The sequence below is a fragment of the Giraffa tippelskirchi genome, chromosome 10, assembly GCF_054371585.1.
Source record: "Giraffa tippelskirchi isolate mGirTip1 chromosome 10, T2T-mGirTip1v1.2.pri, whole genome shotgun sequence".
Classification (NCBI taxonomy): Eukaryota; Metazoa; Chordata; class Mammalia; order Artiodactyla; family Giraffidae; genus Giraffa; species Giraffa tippelskirchi.
In genome coordinates this window covers 90,830,026-90,847,883 of record NC_137284.1, presented here as the reverse complement: position 1 = coordinate 90,847,883, position 17,858 = coordinate 90,830,026, and the positions used below count along the sequence as shown (strand labels likewise).

At 39.4% G+C, this 17,858-nt stretch overlaps 1 protein-coding gene across 2 annotated transcripts in view; it reads left to right on the top strand.

Moving 5' to 3' along the window:
• The window catches only part of RELN (reelin), a 555,021-nt gene that overhangs the window by 486,264 nt on the left and 50,899 nt on the right, over window positions 1-17,858 (top strand). For both annotated transcript variants that reach the window (XM_081535825.1, XM_081535826.1), the window contains exons 43-46: window positions 134-281; window positions 2,512-2,770; window positions 3,637-3,886; window positions 8,095-8,263. In XM_081535825.1, coding sequence (XP_081391951.1) covers window positions 134-281; window positions 2,512-2,770; window positions 3,637-3,886; window positions 8,095-8,263 — 826 coding nt within the window. The remainder of the gene's footprint in view (window positions 1-133; window positions 282-2,511; window positions 2,771-3,636; window positions 3,887-8,094; window positions 8,264-17,858) is intronic.

Genomic DNA, 17,858 nt, shown 5'->3' with positions numbered 1-17,858 from the left:
ATCCCCCAAATCTATGACTTCAATGTTTATGACTTTATATTTTAAAACTACACAGAGCATTTGGCATATTCTTTTTAAAAATATATGGCTATATTTGGAGTCATGGGTAAGCCACATTTTCCATTCTTTTCAGGTCAGCTAGAATCTGATAGATTCTTATTAATGAGTGGTGGAAAGCCATCTCGGAAGTGTGGAATCCTTTCCAGTGGAAACAACCTCTTTTTCAATGAAGATGGTTTACGCATGTTGATGACACGAGATCTGGATTTATCACATGCTAGGTAATCATTTTTAAATGCTGTTGAAGAACTACCTTGTAATGTAAAATAACAGAATGTAATCAAGTCAGAAAGAAGCAGAGATTTCAAGGACAAGGCCTCCCATTGGAAATGCTATGCTTCTGGCTTGTCAAAGACTCCATTAAGACACAGTTTACACAATTTTCATTCTAAAACTGAGAGAGATCATGCAATAACTGGATCAGAAATGAAACGGAGCTAAACAGAAAGAGGCTAATACCTGGTCTTCTACTAGGTGGTGACCAGGAAATGACAATGTTTACCTGGCTTTAACTTTAAGAACATAATCTTCTTTATCCACCCTCTACAGAATACTTTTCACTAGCACCTGGTCTATGTAGAAACTATTTACCATGCTCAGGAGAAAGCTTAATGGAAATTCAATGTGCTCACAGATTATTCACCATTAATTTTATATCCATTAACAATTTAAGAACATCTAAAGTGTAGGCTTGTTGTTTATAAGCATTTCTTTCCAATGATTTGCTCATACATTCGAATCACTCGTTTTCTAAATTAAGCACAGTCACTCAGAAGCAAACATTTTAAACTAGCTCCAAGGATTATGTCCTGTCAAGATGTGTATCCCTTGATCATTTGATGAGCCAAAAACTTAGCCAGGAAAATAAAAAATACAGTTTAAAATGTATAAAATGGAACCCTGACCTATTTTTTCAAGTGAATAAAGAAATCATGTTCTATCTTTTGAAATATTTCAGAGTATCTTGAAATGTATTTTAACATATCCTCCACTTTCTCTTAAGTTGTTTTATTTATTGAATTATAAGTTTGATCATGCTTCATATAAAATATAATTCTATCTATAAGAATAATTTTGCAGTTACAGAAAGCAAGATTTTATTTATCTCCATCCTATTTTAATGCATATGGCTTAATTTGCTGCTCTTTATCTAAGAATTATCACTGGCAACTGAATTCTCTAATTTAGAAATTGTTAGGCTTTTTTAAATAATTCTTACATGGTTTATCTATAACTAAATTAATATAAACATTTTCCCAATACAAGTAGACAATATACTAAAAGTGTTTCTCTGTAAACAATTATTGTTTTTATAGGTAAAAACTTTCCAAGGCAGTGCCCATGTATTTTTGTCATTAATCCAATGTTAAAAACTCCATTATTTATCTCATCTCAGTAGCATGCTGTGTAGGATTTGCATATATTGACCTCAAAATGCTCCATGTAAAATCCCAGTTTTCTCAGGGTTATAAGGTAAATGAATGTCCTGATAGTGGATATGGGGGAGGGGAGGAACCCATGAAAATTTTATATATGGAACTGATAACTTTTATTATATGCTCCAATATATTTCATATGTTTGGCATGCATTCATAATTGGGTATGTGCATTGGGTTACATATGAAATGTATTCTGCATTACCAGCTAGCACAGCCACCAGACCAGGAACCAACAGCTCTCCTGCCAAAGATAACATGTGAGCTGGTTTTCATTGGCAGCCCAGCTGCCACTCTGTCCACCTCCCCACCAGCTGGGAAGGCTGCCACTGGCTGACCGCCACATCTTTCGATGGCCAGTATCATCCGTCCCAGATGCAGCAAGAGTCAGAGGCTGGCAGAGTCCACCATCCACACCACCCCACACTCACGCTCCCCTGCTCCTGGTGCAAAAGACAGAAAGAGGCTCAGGCTTAGCACACCTCTTTCAAAAAATGTCTGGCCTTTCACAAAGAGGTGCTACAATTGGTGAATTTAAAAGTGTCTCACAAAACTGATAATATGAGATCTGAAAAACTACTAGTAAAAGCTGGGAATGGATGATTTTGTGGATAGATGACATAAACTACATTAATTGCACTCTTTCAGTTTCAGATACTAAAGACAAGGATACAGATTTATCTTAGATAGATAGCAATACACACTCCCAAACTTGGACAGCCTTTGGACTGCTCCCATCTTCTCAAAGAATAGCCAGAAGGCACGATAAATGCTCAAATCCCTCAGACACTCCCTTGTTGGTGGGTAGGGGGGTGGAGGGATACCAAATATCAATATGGGGACAGAGTAGCCTTTTTCAGAATTCACATTTTACTAACTCCCTTTCACATTTAAAAGGGAAGTCAAACTTTGGAACAGTTACTTTGAATGTTCATTAAATCATTGTATTCATTAAAGCTATGAGTTCCCCCTATTACCCTGTGCACTTGTCTACAGTAAATTTTACTTGTATCAGATTTGTGCAGTTCTTCATGAGACTGGGATGTGGTAAAGGTGTTCCAGATCCCAGGAGCCAACCTGTGCTTCTACAGTATTCTCTCAATGGTGGCCTCTCCTGGAGTCTCCTTCAAGAGTTCCTTTTCAGCAACTCCAGCAATGTGGGCAGATACATTGCCCTAGAGATACCTCTGAAAGCCCGTTCTGCTTCTACTCGCCTCCGCTGGTGGCAGCCATCTGAAAATGGGCACTTCTACAGTCCCTGGGTTATCGACCAGGTCAGTCCCTTCAAGACTAACTATTATAATTTTGTCATTTGCACTGAATGTGGCTTTAGAAAGCAGTTAGGCCAACCCCTTGCTCAGTAGAGGAGGTCCAGAACCCACAAGTTGGGTGACTTACCCAAGGGCATTTTGCTAGATTAGATATGGCATTTAGCTTCCTTTCATTCTCTAGTTCCTCAAATGCCTGAGCCTATAAAAATGAATGACACAACAGAAGGCCCGGGTCCTGCTCGTAGAAGATTCTGCCATATGGTTAGAGGGACTTTATTAAGCGTGATTCAAGGGTATAATTCTCTGAAAAGGAAAATGTGCAAATTAGCATTTGTGCCACATACAGTAGTTCCCAAATCCTCTTTCCTAACCTTTGAAGAAAAAAAAAAAAAAATAAATCTCCCTAACATCCTTATGAACAGTTCTAAAGGATCTTCATACATAATAAAATGCATATCCAATAGAACTCAAAGAACCTGTTAACAAACAGTAGAATCCCTGCAAAGAATTGGAACTGAAATGCCTTAGGGTACAACTGTCCTTAAATAGAAATTTTACTTGGAAAAAATCATGTATAACCAAATTTTGCATTCCCAGCTTGGGTGCATGTAGTTTCCCAAAGGCACAATTTGGCCCATGAAGACTGTGAATGGTTTTGTCAGTCTTTCAATTTGTTTTTATAGTTTCTTGCCAGATGAGCAAGCAGACCACATAAACAGGAGCATTCTGAAAGGCCCCCTAACATTATGCTTGCTGAATAATGCCAGTTCTGAGCAATCTGACAGATAAAAACAAAACAAAAAAAGGACTGAACTTTCTCATGTCTTAAAACCAAATTGAAAAGTTGTTCTTTAAAAAATATATTTCAGATCCTCATTGGAGGAAATATTTCTGGCAATACAGTCTTGGAGGATGATTTCACAACTCTGGATAGTAGGAAGTGGCTGCTTCACCCCGGAGGCACCAAGATGCCTGTGTGTGGCTCTACAGGTGATGCCCTTGTCTTCATTGAAAAGGCCAGCACCCGTTATGTGGTCACCACGGACATTGCTGTGAATGAGGATTCCTTCCTACAGATAGACTTCGCTGCCTCCTGCTCGGTCACAGATTCGTGTTATGGTGAGTGTTCCCTTTCCAGGTGGAGGAACAAACATGTATAAATGGGCATTCGTGACTGCCACAGTCAAAGGACTGAACTATACCTCCAAGAAGTCTGGAAGTAAAACACAAGTGCACTTTCAGTCAAACCACGACTGCATTCTTAATAATGTTGTGGGTAATTTGGGTTTTATAAGCTTATTTTTTAAAGCCTCAGAATGTAAACTTATTTTAAGTATATGTCCATGAAGACTTCTTTTATATATGTGATACCCAAAGATTTGTATCATTTTGTAACTCCAGGTTTTTTTAATTTATTTTTTAATGGAAGAATAAATGTTTTACAGAATTGTGTTGGTTTCTGCCAAGCATCAACATGAATCAGTCATCAACATGAATCAGTATACATATGTCCCTCCCTCTTGAATCTCCCTGCCACCTCCCTCCACATCCCACCTCTGTAGGTTGTTACAGAGCACCAGTTTGAGTTCCCTGAGTCATATAGCAAATTCCCATTGGCTATCTATTTTACATATGGTAATGTAAGTTTCCTTGTTACGCTCGCCCCCTGGTGGCTCAGACATTAAACAATCTACCTACAGTGCAGGAGACCCAGGTTCGATCCCTGGGTCAGGAAGATCTCCAGAAGGGAACGGCAACCCACTCCAGTATTCTTGCCTGGAGCATTCCATGGACAGAGGAGCCTGGAGGGCTACCACAGTCCTTGGAGACACAAGGAGTAGTACACGATTGAGCAACTAACTCTTTCTACATTTTCTCTCCATACATCCCAACCTCTCCTTCCTAAATCCAGACTTTTTAGGTATCATATTTACAGAATAAAAGAGTCTTATCACATAAGGAATGTCAGAGTCAGCAATAGGATTTACACACACAAGGGTTTTACATGTGTTTTAATTCATAGGGCTTTAGATTAGTCCAGTTATTGTCTCCTTTCCATTTTCCCAGGATTCATGAAATTTTGTTGTTACCATTTTGCCTAATACTTTCTGCCATTGTGGATCATAGTATAGTCTAAACCACCCTGACTGTGACTAGTTTCATCTTCTAGGTTGTACACCTACACACATACCTTACACACACACACATACGCACACACGGACCTATCTTAGGAGCAATAAAAGCTGCCATCATTGCATAATCGGACACTTCACTGGAATTTGCAGATCCCTCAAGATTCTGGGCGGAGAAGGCAATGACACCCCACTCCAATACTCTTGCCTGGAAAATCCCATGGACAGAGGAGCCTGGTAGGCTGCAGTCCATGGGGTCGCTACGAGTTGGACACGACTGAGTGACTTCACTTTCACTTTTCACTTTCATGCATTGGAGAAGGAAATGACAACCCACTCCAATGTTCTTGCCTGGAGAATCCTAGGGACGGGGGCGCCTGGTGGGCTGCCGTCTATGGGGTCACACAGAGTCGGACAGGACTGAGGTGACTTAGCAGCAAGATTCTGGGGACTTCCTAGTCTTTCACCACCCTGTATCACTGTTCTTCCAAGAGATCTAAACTAGAATGTTCACAAGAACCTTGTTCTATTTTAGATTCTTGGGGGCAAAAATCTGGAGAACTTTGTTACTTCCAAGGTCCTGCAAAATCCAGATTTTTCATATTTCCATTAGGCTGAACTTAATGGACAGATCTTAGGGAAAAGCTCAGAAGTGCTCTTCCTACCTTGGACTCAATCAATCAGCATAAACTAGTCAGTAGAGGTGGAACTTGCAAAAGTATAAGGTATATAGCCTGTCTTCATGAGGTGCAGTCTAGTTGAGGGGATGCTTCAGAAAGTTAAAGTCCAATAAATGACTAAATCAAGTGCTTGATGGAGTGGTACTAATGCAAAACTGTAATGAGAGTTCAACCAAGGGAGAGATAACCAATGGATGGCCAATCCTAGAAGTTTGGAAAGTTTCACAAAGAAGCTAAGTCTCAAGTGAGCATTGATAGTTGGAGTGAATTTAAAGGGTGAGTGAGGAAGAAGAAGATACCCCAAGCTTGTCTGATAGAATAATGTGGGAGTTCTCCTAGTCCAGGGGAATACTATGAGCAGACCAGCCTGAATAAACAATATTTGCATCTAATGGAGGAGAGCAGAGTGCTAATTTTGAAAACACAAAGGGACTTTTGGGTCCTAGACACCACTCCCCCATTAGCATAGGAAGTCAATTAGAAACCAAAGAGGTAAGTTATGACATGGCCAGCCACCCTGCAGCAGAACCAGGACTGAGACTCTGCCCGTGTAAGCCCAGTCATGTGTATTTTCTACTGTGGAGTAGGGCAACTTCTTGAGAAAGATTGAATTGAATAAAAAAATAAAAGAGGAAAGTGGCTAATCTTTGTTGGCAGCAAATTAAGAAGGGCCTTAAAAGGCAAGCATAGGAATTTGTGCTTGACAAAGTCATGAATAAGAGGGCATGAGTGCAGGGGAGTAGTATGGTGGGTTTTAAGGAGATTAGCCCAGGAACCGATGAAGGTGGGTAAAGAAGAATCCTGGCAAAGAAGTGCCGGTGGATATCTCTGTAGGAGGTGATAAAAACATACACTGCTTGCCATGAAGAGAAACAGAAGAGAGAAAGCTAGTATGAGACACTGAAGACCAAAAGGAAAGCAGCAGCAGACCTCAAAACCAGGTGACATATTGAACATAAAGGGGAAAGAAGAAAGAAGTAAATTTTCTAAAATAATTTCTAAATTTTAAACCCAGAAAACTAATGCAAGAGCATTGTCACTGAGAGAATTTGGTAGTTAAGAAGAGATGTTTGCATGTATACCTATTGCTGATTCATGTTGATGTGTGGCAGAAAGTAATACAATATTGTAAAGCAATTATCCTCCAATTTGAAATAAATAAAAAAGAGATGTTTACTTATGAGAGAAAATGAATTTTTATTTAGTTTGGTGAAAATAGTTTGAGGTAGAGATACCCTTTAATGGGGAGGGCTTACAATGTAGAAAACAGGAACTTTGTACTGTCCATCACAATATGCCAGCATCCAGCACAATGCCAGGCTGAAGAAATTTGCTGAATGAATAAAATCAACTGTGAGATGCAAAATTGGGATATTTGGGCACAGAAATAATAGTTGAAGTCCAAGGAGGGTACGTGTAGAATAGAAGGCCAGAGATGGAGTCGGGAAAGATCCCCATAGCTGGGCTAGTTAGCAGAGAAATCAGAGGGAAATAAGACAGGAGATTCAGAATAATTTCTTGCAAAAGAAAGGGACATTTCAAGAGTCAAGGAGCCATCAATAATGTCCAGTGCTGAAGGGAGGACAGGAACACTGAATAGTGAGACAGACCACTGTATTTAACTAAAAAGGCCACCAGGAGCCTTACAGCAGTGAGTGCTCCACACTGGCTGCACAGGAAAGTGCCCCCAGGGAACTTTGAAGCTCCCAACATCTTGCCTTGCCCCACGAGTGAAATCCCAGTCTCTGCACATGGGACTCTGACATTGGTACTTTCTAAATGTACCCAGGTGATTTCATTGTGCAACCAAGACTGAGAATCACGGTGTTAGAGAAGGCAATTTCAATAGGGAGGTGTGGTCTGAGGTAGTTTATAATGTCTTAAGAAGGGACTAGAGAGAGAAATATAAAACATAGAGTATAGGTTGAATGTTTTGGAGGAAGAGAAAGGAATAAAAAGAAATCTCTCTCCGTAGACCCACAGCCTGATTGCCTATTTGGGCATGAATTTCATGACCTTCAGCTACTTCTTTTACTTCTCTGATTTCCCAGTATATTCCATAACACAACAAAGCAAGGCTATATAAGAGTATAAAAGAGATTTTTCAATTTCTTAGGAGTTTCTCCTAATCAAGAGAAAATTTGGCACAAAGTTGATCAGGATCCCTATAGAATGGTTAAATTTTGAGAAGTCTGCTCAATTTTTTTTAACTATTTGAAAAGGAACCATTATAACATACAGTTGCTATGTTCTGTATTTGTATGTTGACCTTTAAATAAACAGACAAAATATACTATAGTTATTGTAATATGTAAGTGATATCTAATTTATATATTTATATAATGTATGTCCTATAACTATTAGATTAAATAATAAACATATCAATTTTAACTGTTACTATGATTGCTCTAACTGTATATAAAATAATAAATTAAAACATATGAAAACATAAGTAATCATGGTTCCTGGATCTTCAGATATGTATTTCTAACCAGAATAATGCCTTATGTTTCAGCTATTGAATTGGAATACTCAATAGATCTTGGATTGTGCTGGCATCCATTGATAAGGGACTGTTTGCCTACCAATGTTGAATGCAGTCGCTATCACCTACAGCGCATCCTGGTGTCAGATACTTTCAACAAGTGGACCAGAATCACTTTGCCTCTCCCGCCTTACACCAGGTATGAATGTTTCTGCATGTAGTGAACCCAAATGCAATATAATTTGCATGTCCAATTTCAGCATAGCAAGATTAAATGTTATGTGAGATTTTGTTACGTGTTGATGATATTGCCATGCATGAGTTTATTAAAGTGCTGTAAATAAGTAAAAAAGAAATCAGTTTTGATGGTGACATTGTTCTGTGTTTTCCCCAAATCCAGGTCTTTACTGACTTTTATCTCTAGTATATTTTTCAAATGGTATATGAAAGAAAACAGTAGCCAGATCAGTAAGCTTCTCTAATTTATTATGCCAAGAACAAGTTCATTATGCCAAGAAGAAGTCTTAATGGATTTAAATGAAGTCTATTTTCTGTCAGTTAGACTACTGTAAATATAGCAGTAAGTGGTATCATATTAAATGGATGTAGCACATAAATGTGTACTAAAATTACTGTTTACTTTTTAAATTTTGTTGTGAGCAGTATCTTGAGAATTATCACCTGGAGCATTCTTTTATGTGAAAAACAATTGTAAATGCTCCTTCCTTGTGTCTTTAAGAAATAACAGTATCTTATAAAACTGAGTGGTAGATGCTGGTAGAAAAGTTGTTTAAACTATCTGTATATTTGCTTTCGTGTTGGAGAAAAGCAGAGAATTCACCTTGCCTGGTGGGATAGTGTTACATGCCTCTCTCTCTTTTCATCATCTAAGTAGAAAGATAATCAGTTGCTGCCTTTAAGAAAGAAGCAAAGCAACCAATGCAGTCCATGGAATAGGAGTTATAGTTTGGGCTCATTATCATTCTCTCCCTTCCACAAATGAAGAAAGAATAAATCTTCCTAGCAAATAATCGTAAAATTTAGCCATTCATCTAGGGCATAAGTTTTCCTGGGATTTTCATAAATGGGATGGTTTCGGTTACTAACAGCCCAGGGCTCCTCTACAATTGCTGGCTCAGGGGTACAAGACTATATTAACTGTCAGCAGAGTTGCCAAGTTTAAATGAGATACGTGAGATTTAGTTGCTCATTAAAGGTATTGCCATGCATGAATTATTAAGGCAATCTTAATAAGTAAAATAGAAAAAAAAAAAAAAACTCCATTAAGGCAGTAGTCTTTTAAGTCATTATGAATTCTGTGAATTATTACCCAGCTACTTGGTAGCATTTTGCAAATAAATGACATTCTAAGATAAACTGCAGCTCATCATTATACCCTTGAGTCTTTTACGTAAAAGTGATTAATCCTCATCTTTTAATCTATCTTTTGTCTCTTGCACATACTCATAACATTTTTGACCCTTTCAAATGATATTTTAAAAATCCGAAGAGCAGCCGTTTCATCTTGTTATCATATTGAAAATATGCAGTTTGTTTATTATATTACCCTCCAAGCTCATGTTGTACAATAGTCTTAAAGGCAACACTGGTTTATAATAAGGCCCTCTAGGTAGTTCAGAAAGAAATGTGCATGGATGGAACCCAAGCCAGACCCCATTCTGGTCATGCTCTGTACTATGCCAGAGATCAATCAGAATAAGAGCCAGACTCAGAACACTTTGTCTCAAGCTTGTCAGTGTATTTTATCGGCTCTTACATACAGTTGCTTTTTAAATATGGTGCTTTCTTATTTTGAATTGAACTAACTGCCTCAACATCTGCCAAATACTGGGAATTCAATGTTTATGTTGCCCCTCAGGACAGAATTGAGGATTTTAGTTTGTAGTTCTTCACTATAAACAGACATGATGCTGACAACTTTGGGCTTCCCTCATAGCTCAGTTGGTAAATCATCTGCCTACAGTGCAGGAGACCCGGGTTCGATTCCTGGGTTGGGAAGATCCCCTGGAGAAGGAAGTGGCAACCCACTCCAGTACTCTTTCCTGGAGAGTCCCTTGGACAGAGGAGCCTGGTGGGCACAGTTCAGGGATTGCAAGAGTCGGACATGACTTAGCGACTAAACCACCACCACCAAGTAGGGATTAAGAGTAACTGTGACAATGTGCCAGCTGTAGGTTTGCTCACTCACTTATCATGTGACCCCAAATCTAAGATACCATTATTGTTGGCACAGTGGTAGAAAGAGTCAACTGAGGTTGGATGTCCACAAATTGACATCAAACCATTAGTCAAACTGAAATGACTAGTAGTCATCAGTAGTGATTATTCATTCATTAAGTCAATCATTAAGCATGTATTTTTAAAGTATTTAGTCGTGAGCTAGGTCTATGTGAGGTTCAGCCTCAAGGAACTTTTAGTCCAGTGGGGGAAAGAAACCACCGGTAATCAGAGAAGTAAATACGAAGTTCAACTCATAAGTGATGGAGGAGCCTTGCATGGTGCTAAGAGATTATACATTATAGAGAGGTTTGTCTTGATCAAGAAGGTCAAGGAACACTTTCTTGAGAAAATTATAATTGCAGTAGGAGTGAAGGAAGGATGAGTGTAAAATAGGAGAAGAGTAAAGAGAAGTGTTCCAGGTAAGGAAAACAGCCAGTAGTAGGAAGAAGCAGGCATATTTGAGATGCTGAAAGAATGAATCAGACACCAAGAGAGAAAGTGGGGTGAGGTGTAAGATGATGTCAGATCACGAATCACATTGTTGGTTGTACTAAAGTTTTAGGGGTTTATTATATGAATGCTGGAAGCCTGATAAAGTGCTTGGGGATTCGGAGACATAATCAGATTTGCATTTAGAAAAGCTTATTCTAACTAGAGAACAAGTTGGGGAGGATAAGAGTAGCTGTAAGGATTCCCTTAAAGAAATAGTAACTGCTGGTAGCTTGGACTAAGATGTGGCAGACATGAAAAGAAGGGAATAAATTCAAGAGAAACAGTGGCAGTAAAATTGACTGAGCTTAATGATGAAAGGACATAGGACTGTGAAGGCAAGAGCAATGCCGAAGATTATTTCCTTGTCTCTGAGTTGGAAAACCGAACTAATGCTGGTGCTTTTCATCAGGAAGGGAACAGTAAGACTAAACACAAGATGACATCACACTACACTCCAAACATTACTCTGTTAAAACCTAAATGAATTGGGGTTGATAGATCATAGTCTCTAATCCTCCCCATGTACACTGATAAAGTTAGATCTTCATGAAACGAAGAAAAAGAAAAAAAGACTGAAAAGCATTGTGGTTTAGTGGAGGGCTCCCACTTTTCAGCCCTGTGAGCTTCTAAGTAAGTCATTTCATGTCCCTAAGCTTCAGTTTACTCATCTGAAAAATGAAGGCTTTTTACCATATAAAAAGCTCATAAATGTGCATGGAAATGTTTGGGACATTGTAAACATTTACTGAAATGTAAGTCATTTTTACTTTTATGAGTTAACCACATAATCATACGTGTTAACCATATCTTAGGGTTATTACCAGACTTCAGTCAGACTGAGAAGTCTTTCTCATTTAGCTTAACAAAGTGAGCCCATAGTAATGGTAGGACACTGCCTTAAGATTCTGCCCTGGAGGAGATTACAACCTGATTATGGGAAAATAAATAGCTTAAAACTAATACATACTGAATATAATTTAAAGCTTCACTGAGGAATGGTCTGAAAACACTATAGGTATTGAGTATTGAGAGATAGTGTTAAATGCCAGAGTTAGAGAGAGTTTTGTAGAAAAGATGGGCCCTGGCCTCAAAGAATGGCTAGGATTTAGGAGGGTAAGGAAAAGAACTTCCTAAATTAGGGGAAGAGCATGAACATGTGAGCCTGGGATAAGCACAGAGATTGCTGATTAAAGAGGGAGCTCATATCTAAAGCTGTGGGACATTGTAAGTAAACAGTAAGCGCTAAAGCGAGGCAAGGGGCTTCCTGAGTGGCGCTAGTGGTAAAGAACCCACCTGGCAATGTAGGGGACATAAGAGATGCCAGAAGATCCCCTGGAAGATCAACCCCTGGAAGATCCCCTGGCATGGCAACCCACTCCAGTACTCTTATCTGGAAAATCCAATGGACAGGAAGCCTGATGGGCTACAGTCCATAGGGTCGCACAGAGTCAGATGTGATTTAGCACACATGCAAAGCAAGGCAAAGGAGTTTAGACTTGTGGGGAAAATGAACTATGGTGAGTTCTGAGCTGAGATTATTCTTCCAAGGAAAAAAAATGGGAAAATAGACTCAAGTAAGAGAAAGACAAAGGCACTGTGATAATGATGGTGCACGATAACAAGAGTCTGGGCTACAGCTAACGTGAGAGTGATGAAGCAGATATTACAGGACATTTCAAAGAAAGAATTGGTAAAACTCAGTCATTAACTTCCTCATTGCACACATCAAAAGATGACTCTAAAGTTTGAAGCCTGTGAAGATGGTGAGAAAAAGAGAGGAGTGAGCTAAAGCTGATTCCAAGAGGGGCAGTATGGCAGATTTAATCAAATGATGCTGAATTCAATGTGATGGAAATATCCTTTTGACAGAGCTATGAAGACTGGAGCCCAAGGGAAGATAATAAACCTTGGAGACATGAGCATAGAGGTTATAGGAAATGCTATCAAACTGCAGCAGCTCTCCAGAGGAGAGTATTTAAAACGAAAAGATCCCTAAATTTAATAGCAGAATGAGTGGAAATAGCTATTAGAGGAACCAGAAGGATTCAGTCAGGGAAGTAGGAAAATCAGAAGAACATGTTATCCAAAAGCCAAGTGAGACTAGAATATCAAGCAGGAAGAGATGATTGTCAGTGACAAATGCTACAGTGAGTTAAGAAGCAAGTTTCACAATAAATTTACTAGAGTTTTTCAATAAGGACATAGTCAGTGACCTTCAAAAGAATAGTTTAAGTGAGATTCTAGAAATGAATACAGCTTGTCTGGTGCCAGAGCCCATGGGCTTAACCTATAGTACTAACTGTATTAGCACTACATCTTTCTTGCTTGCTTCTGAGTATGGTCCTAGAAGAGAGAGGCAGTGAGGATGCCAGGAATTCTTGAGAAAGACTGAAAAAGTAGGAAGATGCTGAAATCAATTTTGTATCCCCTAATCTGAATCTGCCTCCTCCTCTTTAGTAACCCCAGACCTAAAAATAACAGGTAGCTCAAGTGGCATCATAGGTTCTTGAAATGTCATCTGAGAACCAGGGTGAGTCAATGGAAGGGCAGGTAACCTAAATCCACCTAGAAAGTCGGGGAAGGAGAGCTGCCACAGGAAGGCTCAGGTGTGACTTGGCTATTTTAAGTCACAGTTTGAAGATGATCCATTCCCTTCTACTTGCCCTAATGACCTGACTGATACCACTGTCTTTAAAGATTAACTATTACACTTTGGAAGCCAAGTGGTTTTAGTCACAGCATGGAATGTTCTTAATGCGTGCAGGAAGATTAAAGGAATGGTGATAAACTCAAGAAGGGGCAAAAAGACTGTGGAAGGATTGGAGTGGTGGAATGAGGTTGGAGGAGTCTATACTTTTTGCAGGTAAACAAATTTAAAGAGAAGGCGTATTTTTCAGTGGCATTCCCACCTACTGTAACTGCAAAGAAAATATCTTATTCTAAGAAAATCAGATAACTAACCATGATGTTTATTGGGTTAATCGTGAAGAAATATTCGAGAAAATTACAAGTTCATTTTTTTAAAAAAGAGATTATTTAAACTTTCTCTGATACTCTATTTCTCTCCATCATTATTTGTAACTTACCAATACCTTTTGAAAGACTTTTTGCGAGTATTTATACTATGGAACATCTTCTTTAAATGTTTCAATCAAGTTGAGGAAGTCTTAGAATTCTCGTACATGTCTGTCTTCTCATACATCATTTTGATGCTTTGAATATCGCAGGTGTAACTTTACCATATATGTGCTAGTGTCTCAGGGCTACAAACATAAAAAATTTTGCCTGATATAAATCATGGTACTGTTGATTTTTCACATACAGAATATATTAACATATATGTGAGCATTCAGTTCAGTTGTTCAGTCGTGTCCGACTCTTTGCGACCCCATCAACTGCAGCAGGCCAGGCCTCCCTGTCCATCACCAATTCCCAGAGTTTACTCAAACTCATGTCCATTGAGTCGGTATTGCCATCGAACCATCTCATCCTCTGTTGTCCCCTTCTCCTCATGCCTTCAATCTTTCCCAACATTAGGGTCTTTTCAAATGAGTCAGCTCTTCGCATCAGGTGGCCAAAGTATTGGAGTTTCAGCTTCAACATCAATCCTTCCAAAGAACACTGAGGACTGATCTCCTTTAGGATGGGCTGGTTGGATCTCCTTCCTGTCCAAGGGACTCTCAAGAGTCTTCTCCAACACCACAGTTCAAAAGCATCAATTCTTTGGCACTCAGCTTTCTTTATACTCCAACTCTCACATCCCTACATGACTTCTGGAAAAACCATAGCCTTCACTAGATAGACCTTTGTTGGCAAAGTAATGTCTCTGCTTTTTAATATGCTATCTAGGTTGGTCATAACTTTCCTTCCAAGGAGTAAGCGTCTTTTAATTTCATGGCTGCAGTCACCATCTGCAGTGATTTTGGAGCCCAAAAAATAAAGTCAGCCACTGTTTCCACTGTTTCCCAATCTATTTCCCATGAAGTGATGGGACCAGATGCCATGATCTTAGTTTTCTGAATGTTGAGCTTTAAGCCAACTTTTTCACTCTCCTCTTTCAATTTCATCAAGAAGCTCTTTGGTTCTTCTTCACTTTCGGCCATAAGGGTGGGGTCATCTGCATAGCTGAGGTTATTGATATTTCTCCTGGCAATCTTGAGTCCAGCTTGTGCTTCATCCAGCCCAGCATTTCTCATGATGTACTCTGCATATAAGTTAAATAAGCAGGGTGACAGTATACAGCCTTGACATACTCCTTTTCCTATTTCAAACCAGTCTGTTGTTCCATGTCCAGTTCTAACTGTTGCTTCCTGACCTGCATGCAGATTTCTCAACAGGCAGGTCAGGTGGTCTGGTATGCCCATCTCTTTCAGAATTTTCCACAGTTTATTGTGATCCACACAGTCAAAGGCTTTGGCATAGTCAATAAAGCAGAAATAGATGTTTTTCTGGAACTCTCTTGCTTTTTCGATGATCCAGCAGATGTTGGCAATTTGATCTCTGGTTCCTCTGCCTTTTATAAAAACAGCTTGAACATCTGGAAGTTCACGGTTCATGTATTGCTGACACCTGGCTTGGAGAATTTTGAGCATTACTTTACTAGCGTGTGAGATGAGTACAATTGTGCGGTAGTTTGAACATTCTTTGGCATTGCCTTTCTTTGGGATTGGAATGAAAACTGACCTCTTCCAGTCCTGTGGCCACTGCTGAGTTTTCCAGATTTGCTGGCATATTGAGTGCAGCACTTTCACAGCATCACCTTTGAGGATTTGAAATAGCTCAACTGGAATTCCATCACCTCCACTAAGTTTGTTCATAGTCATGCTTCCTAAGGCCCACTTGACTTCACATTCCAGGATGTCTGGCTCTAGGTGAGTGATCACACCATCGTGATTATCTGGGTCATGAAGATCTTTTTTGTACAGTTCTTCTGTGTATTCTTGCCACCTCTTCTTAATATCTTCTGCTTCTGTTAGGTCCATACAATTTGTGTCCTTTATTGTACCCATCTTTGCATGAAATGTTCCCTTGGTATCTCTAATTTTCTTGAGACGTCTAGTCTTTCCCATTCTATTGTTTTCATCTATTTCTTTGCACTGATCACTGAGGAAGGATTTCTTATCTCTCCTTGCTATTCTTTGGAACTCTGAATTCAGATGAGTATATCTTTCCTTTTCTCCTTTGTTTTTCACTTCTCTTCTTTTCACAGCTATTTGTCAGGCCTCCTCAGGCAGCCACGTTGCTTTTTTGCATTTCTTTTTCTTGGGGATGGTCTTGATCCTTGTCTCCTGTACAATGTCATGAACCTCCATCCATAGTTCTTCAGGCACTCTGTCTATCAGATCTAGTCCCTTAAATCTATTTCTCACTTCTACTGTATAATTGTAAGGGATTTGATTTAGGTCATACCTGAATGGTCTAGTGGTTTTCCATACTTTCTTCAATTTAAGTCTGAATTTGGCAATAAGGAGTTCATGATCTGAGCCACAGTCAGCTCCCGATCTTGTTTTTGCTGAGTGTATAGAGCTTCTCCATTTTGGCTGCAAAGAATATAATCAATCTGATTTCAGTGTTGGCCATCTGGGGATGTCCATGTGTAGAGTCTTCTCTTGTGTTGTTGGAAGAGGATGTTTGCTATGACCAGTGCGTCCTCATGGCAAAACTCTATTAGCCTTAGCCCTGCTTCATTCTGTACTCCAAGGCCAAATTTCCCTGTTACTCCAGGTGTTTCTTGACTTCCTACTTTTACATTCCAGCCCCCTATAATGAAAAGGACATCTTTTTTGGGTGTTAATTCTAAAAGGTCTTGTAGTTCTTCATAGAACTGTTCAACTTCAACTTCTTCAGCATTACTGGTCTGGGCATAGACTTGGATCACCGTAATATTGAATGGTTTGCCTTGAAAATGAACAAAGATCATTCTGTCGTTGTTGAGATTGCATCCAAGTACTGCATTTCGGACTCTTTTGTTGACTATGATGGCCACTCCATTTCTTCTAAGGGATTCTTGCCCACAGCAGTAGATATAATGGTCATCTGAGTTAAATTCACCCATTCCAGTCCATCTTAGTTCGCTGATTCCTAAAATGTCGATGTTCACTCTTGCCATCTCCTGTTTGACCATTGCCAATTTGCCTTGATTCATGGACCTAACATTCCAGGTTCCTATGCAATATTGCTCTTTACAGCATTGGACCTTGCTTCTATCACCAGTCACATCCACACTGGGTGTTGTTTTTGCTTTGGCTCCGTCTCTTCATTTTTTCTGGAGTTATTTCTCCACTGATCTCCAGTAGCATATTGGGCACCTACTGACCATAGGAGTTCATCTTTCAGTGTCCTATCTTTTTTCCTTTTCATACTGTTCATGGGGTTCTCAAGGCAAAAATCCTGAACTGGTTTGCCATTCCCTTCCCCAGTGGACCACATTTTGTCAGAACTCTCCACCATGACTCGTTCATCATGGGTGGCCCTATATGGCATGGCTTAGGTTCACTGAGTTAGACAAGGCTATGGTCCATGTGATTAGATTGGTTAGTTTTCAGTGATTGTGGTTTCATTGGGCATTAGGTTAAGACAAATTAAATCTTATTTCCATTCCACTACTACAGAGAGTAAAACTACTTCCAAAAATTTTGAATTCCCTCTAAACTTTACAGTTTTCATTCCAATCCCAAAGAAAGGCAATGCCAAAGAATGCTCAAACTACCGCACAATTGTACTCATCTCACACGCTAGTAAAGTAATGCTCAAAATTCTCCAAGCCAGGTGTCAGCAATACATGAACCGTGAACTTCCAGATGTTCAAGCTGGTTTTATAAAAGGCAGAGGAACCAGAGATCAAATTGCCAACATCTGCTGGATCATCAAAAAAGCAAGCGAGTTCCAGAAAAACATCTATTTATGCTTTATTAACTATGCCAAAGCCTTTGACTGTGTGGATCACAATAAACTGTGGAAAATTCTGAAAGAGATGGGCATACCAGACCACCTGACCTGCCTGTTGAGAAATCTGCATGCAGGTCAGGAAGCAACAGTTAGAACTGGTCATGGAACAACAG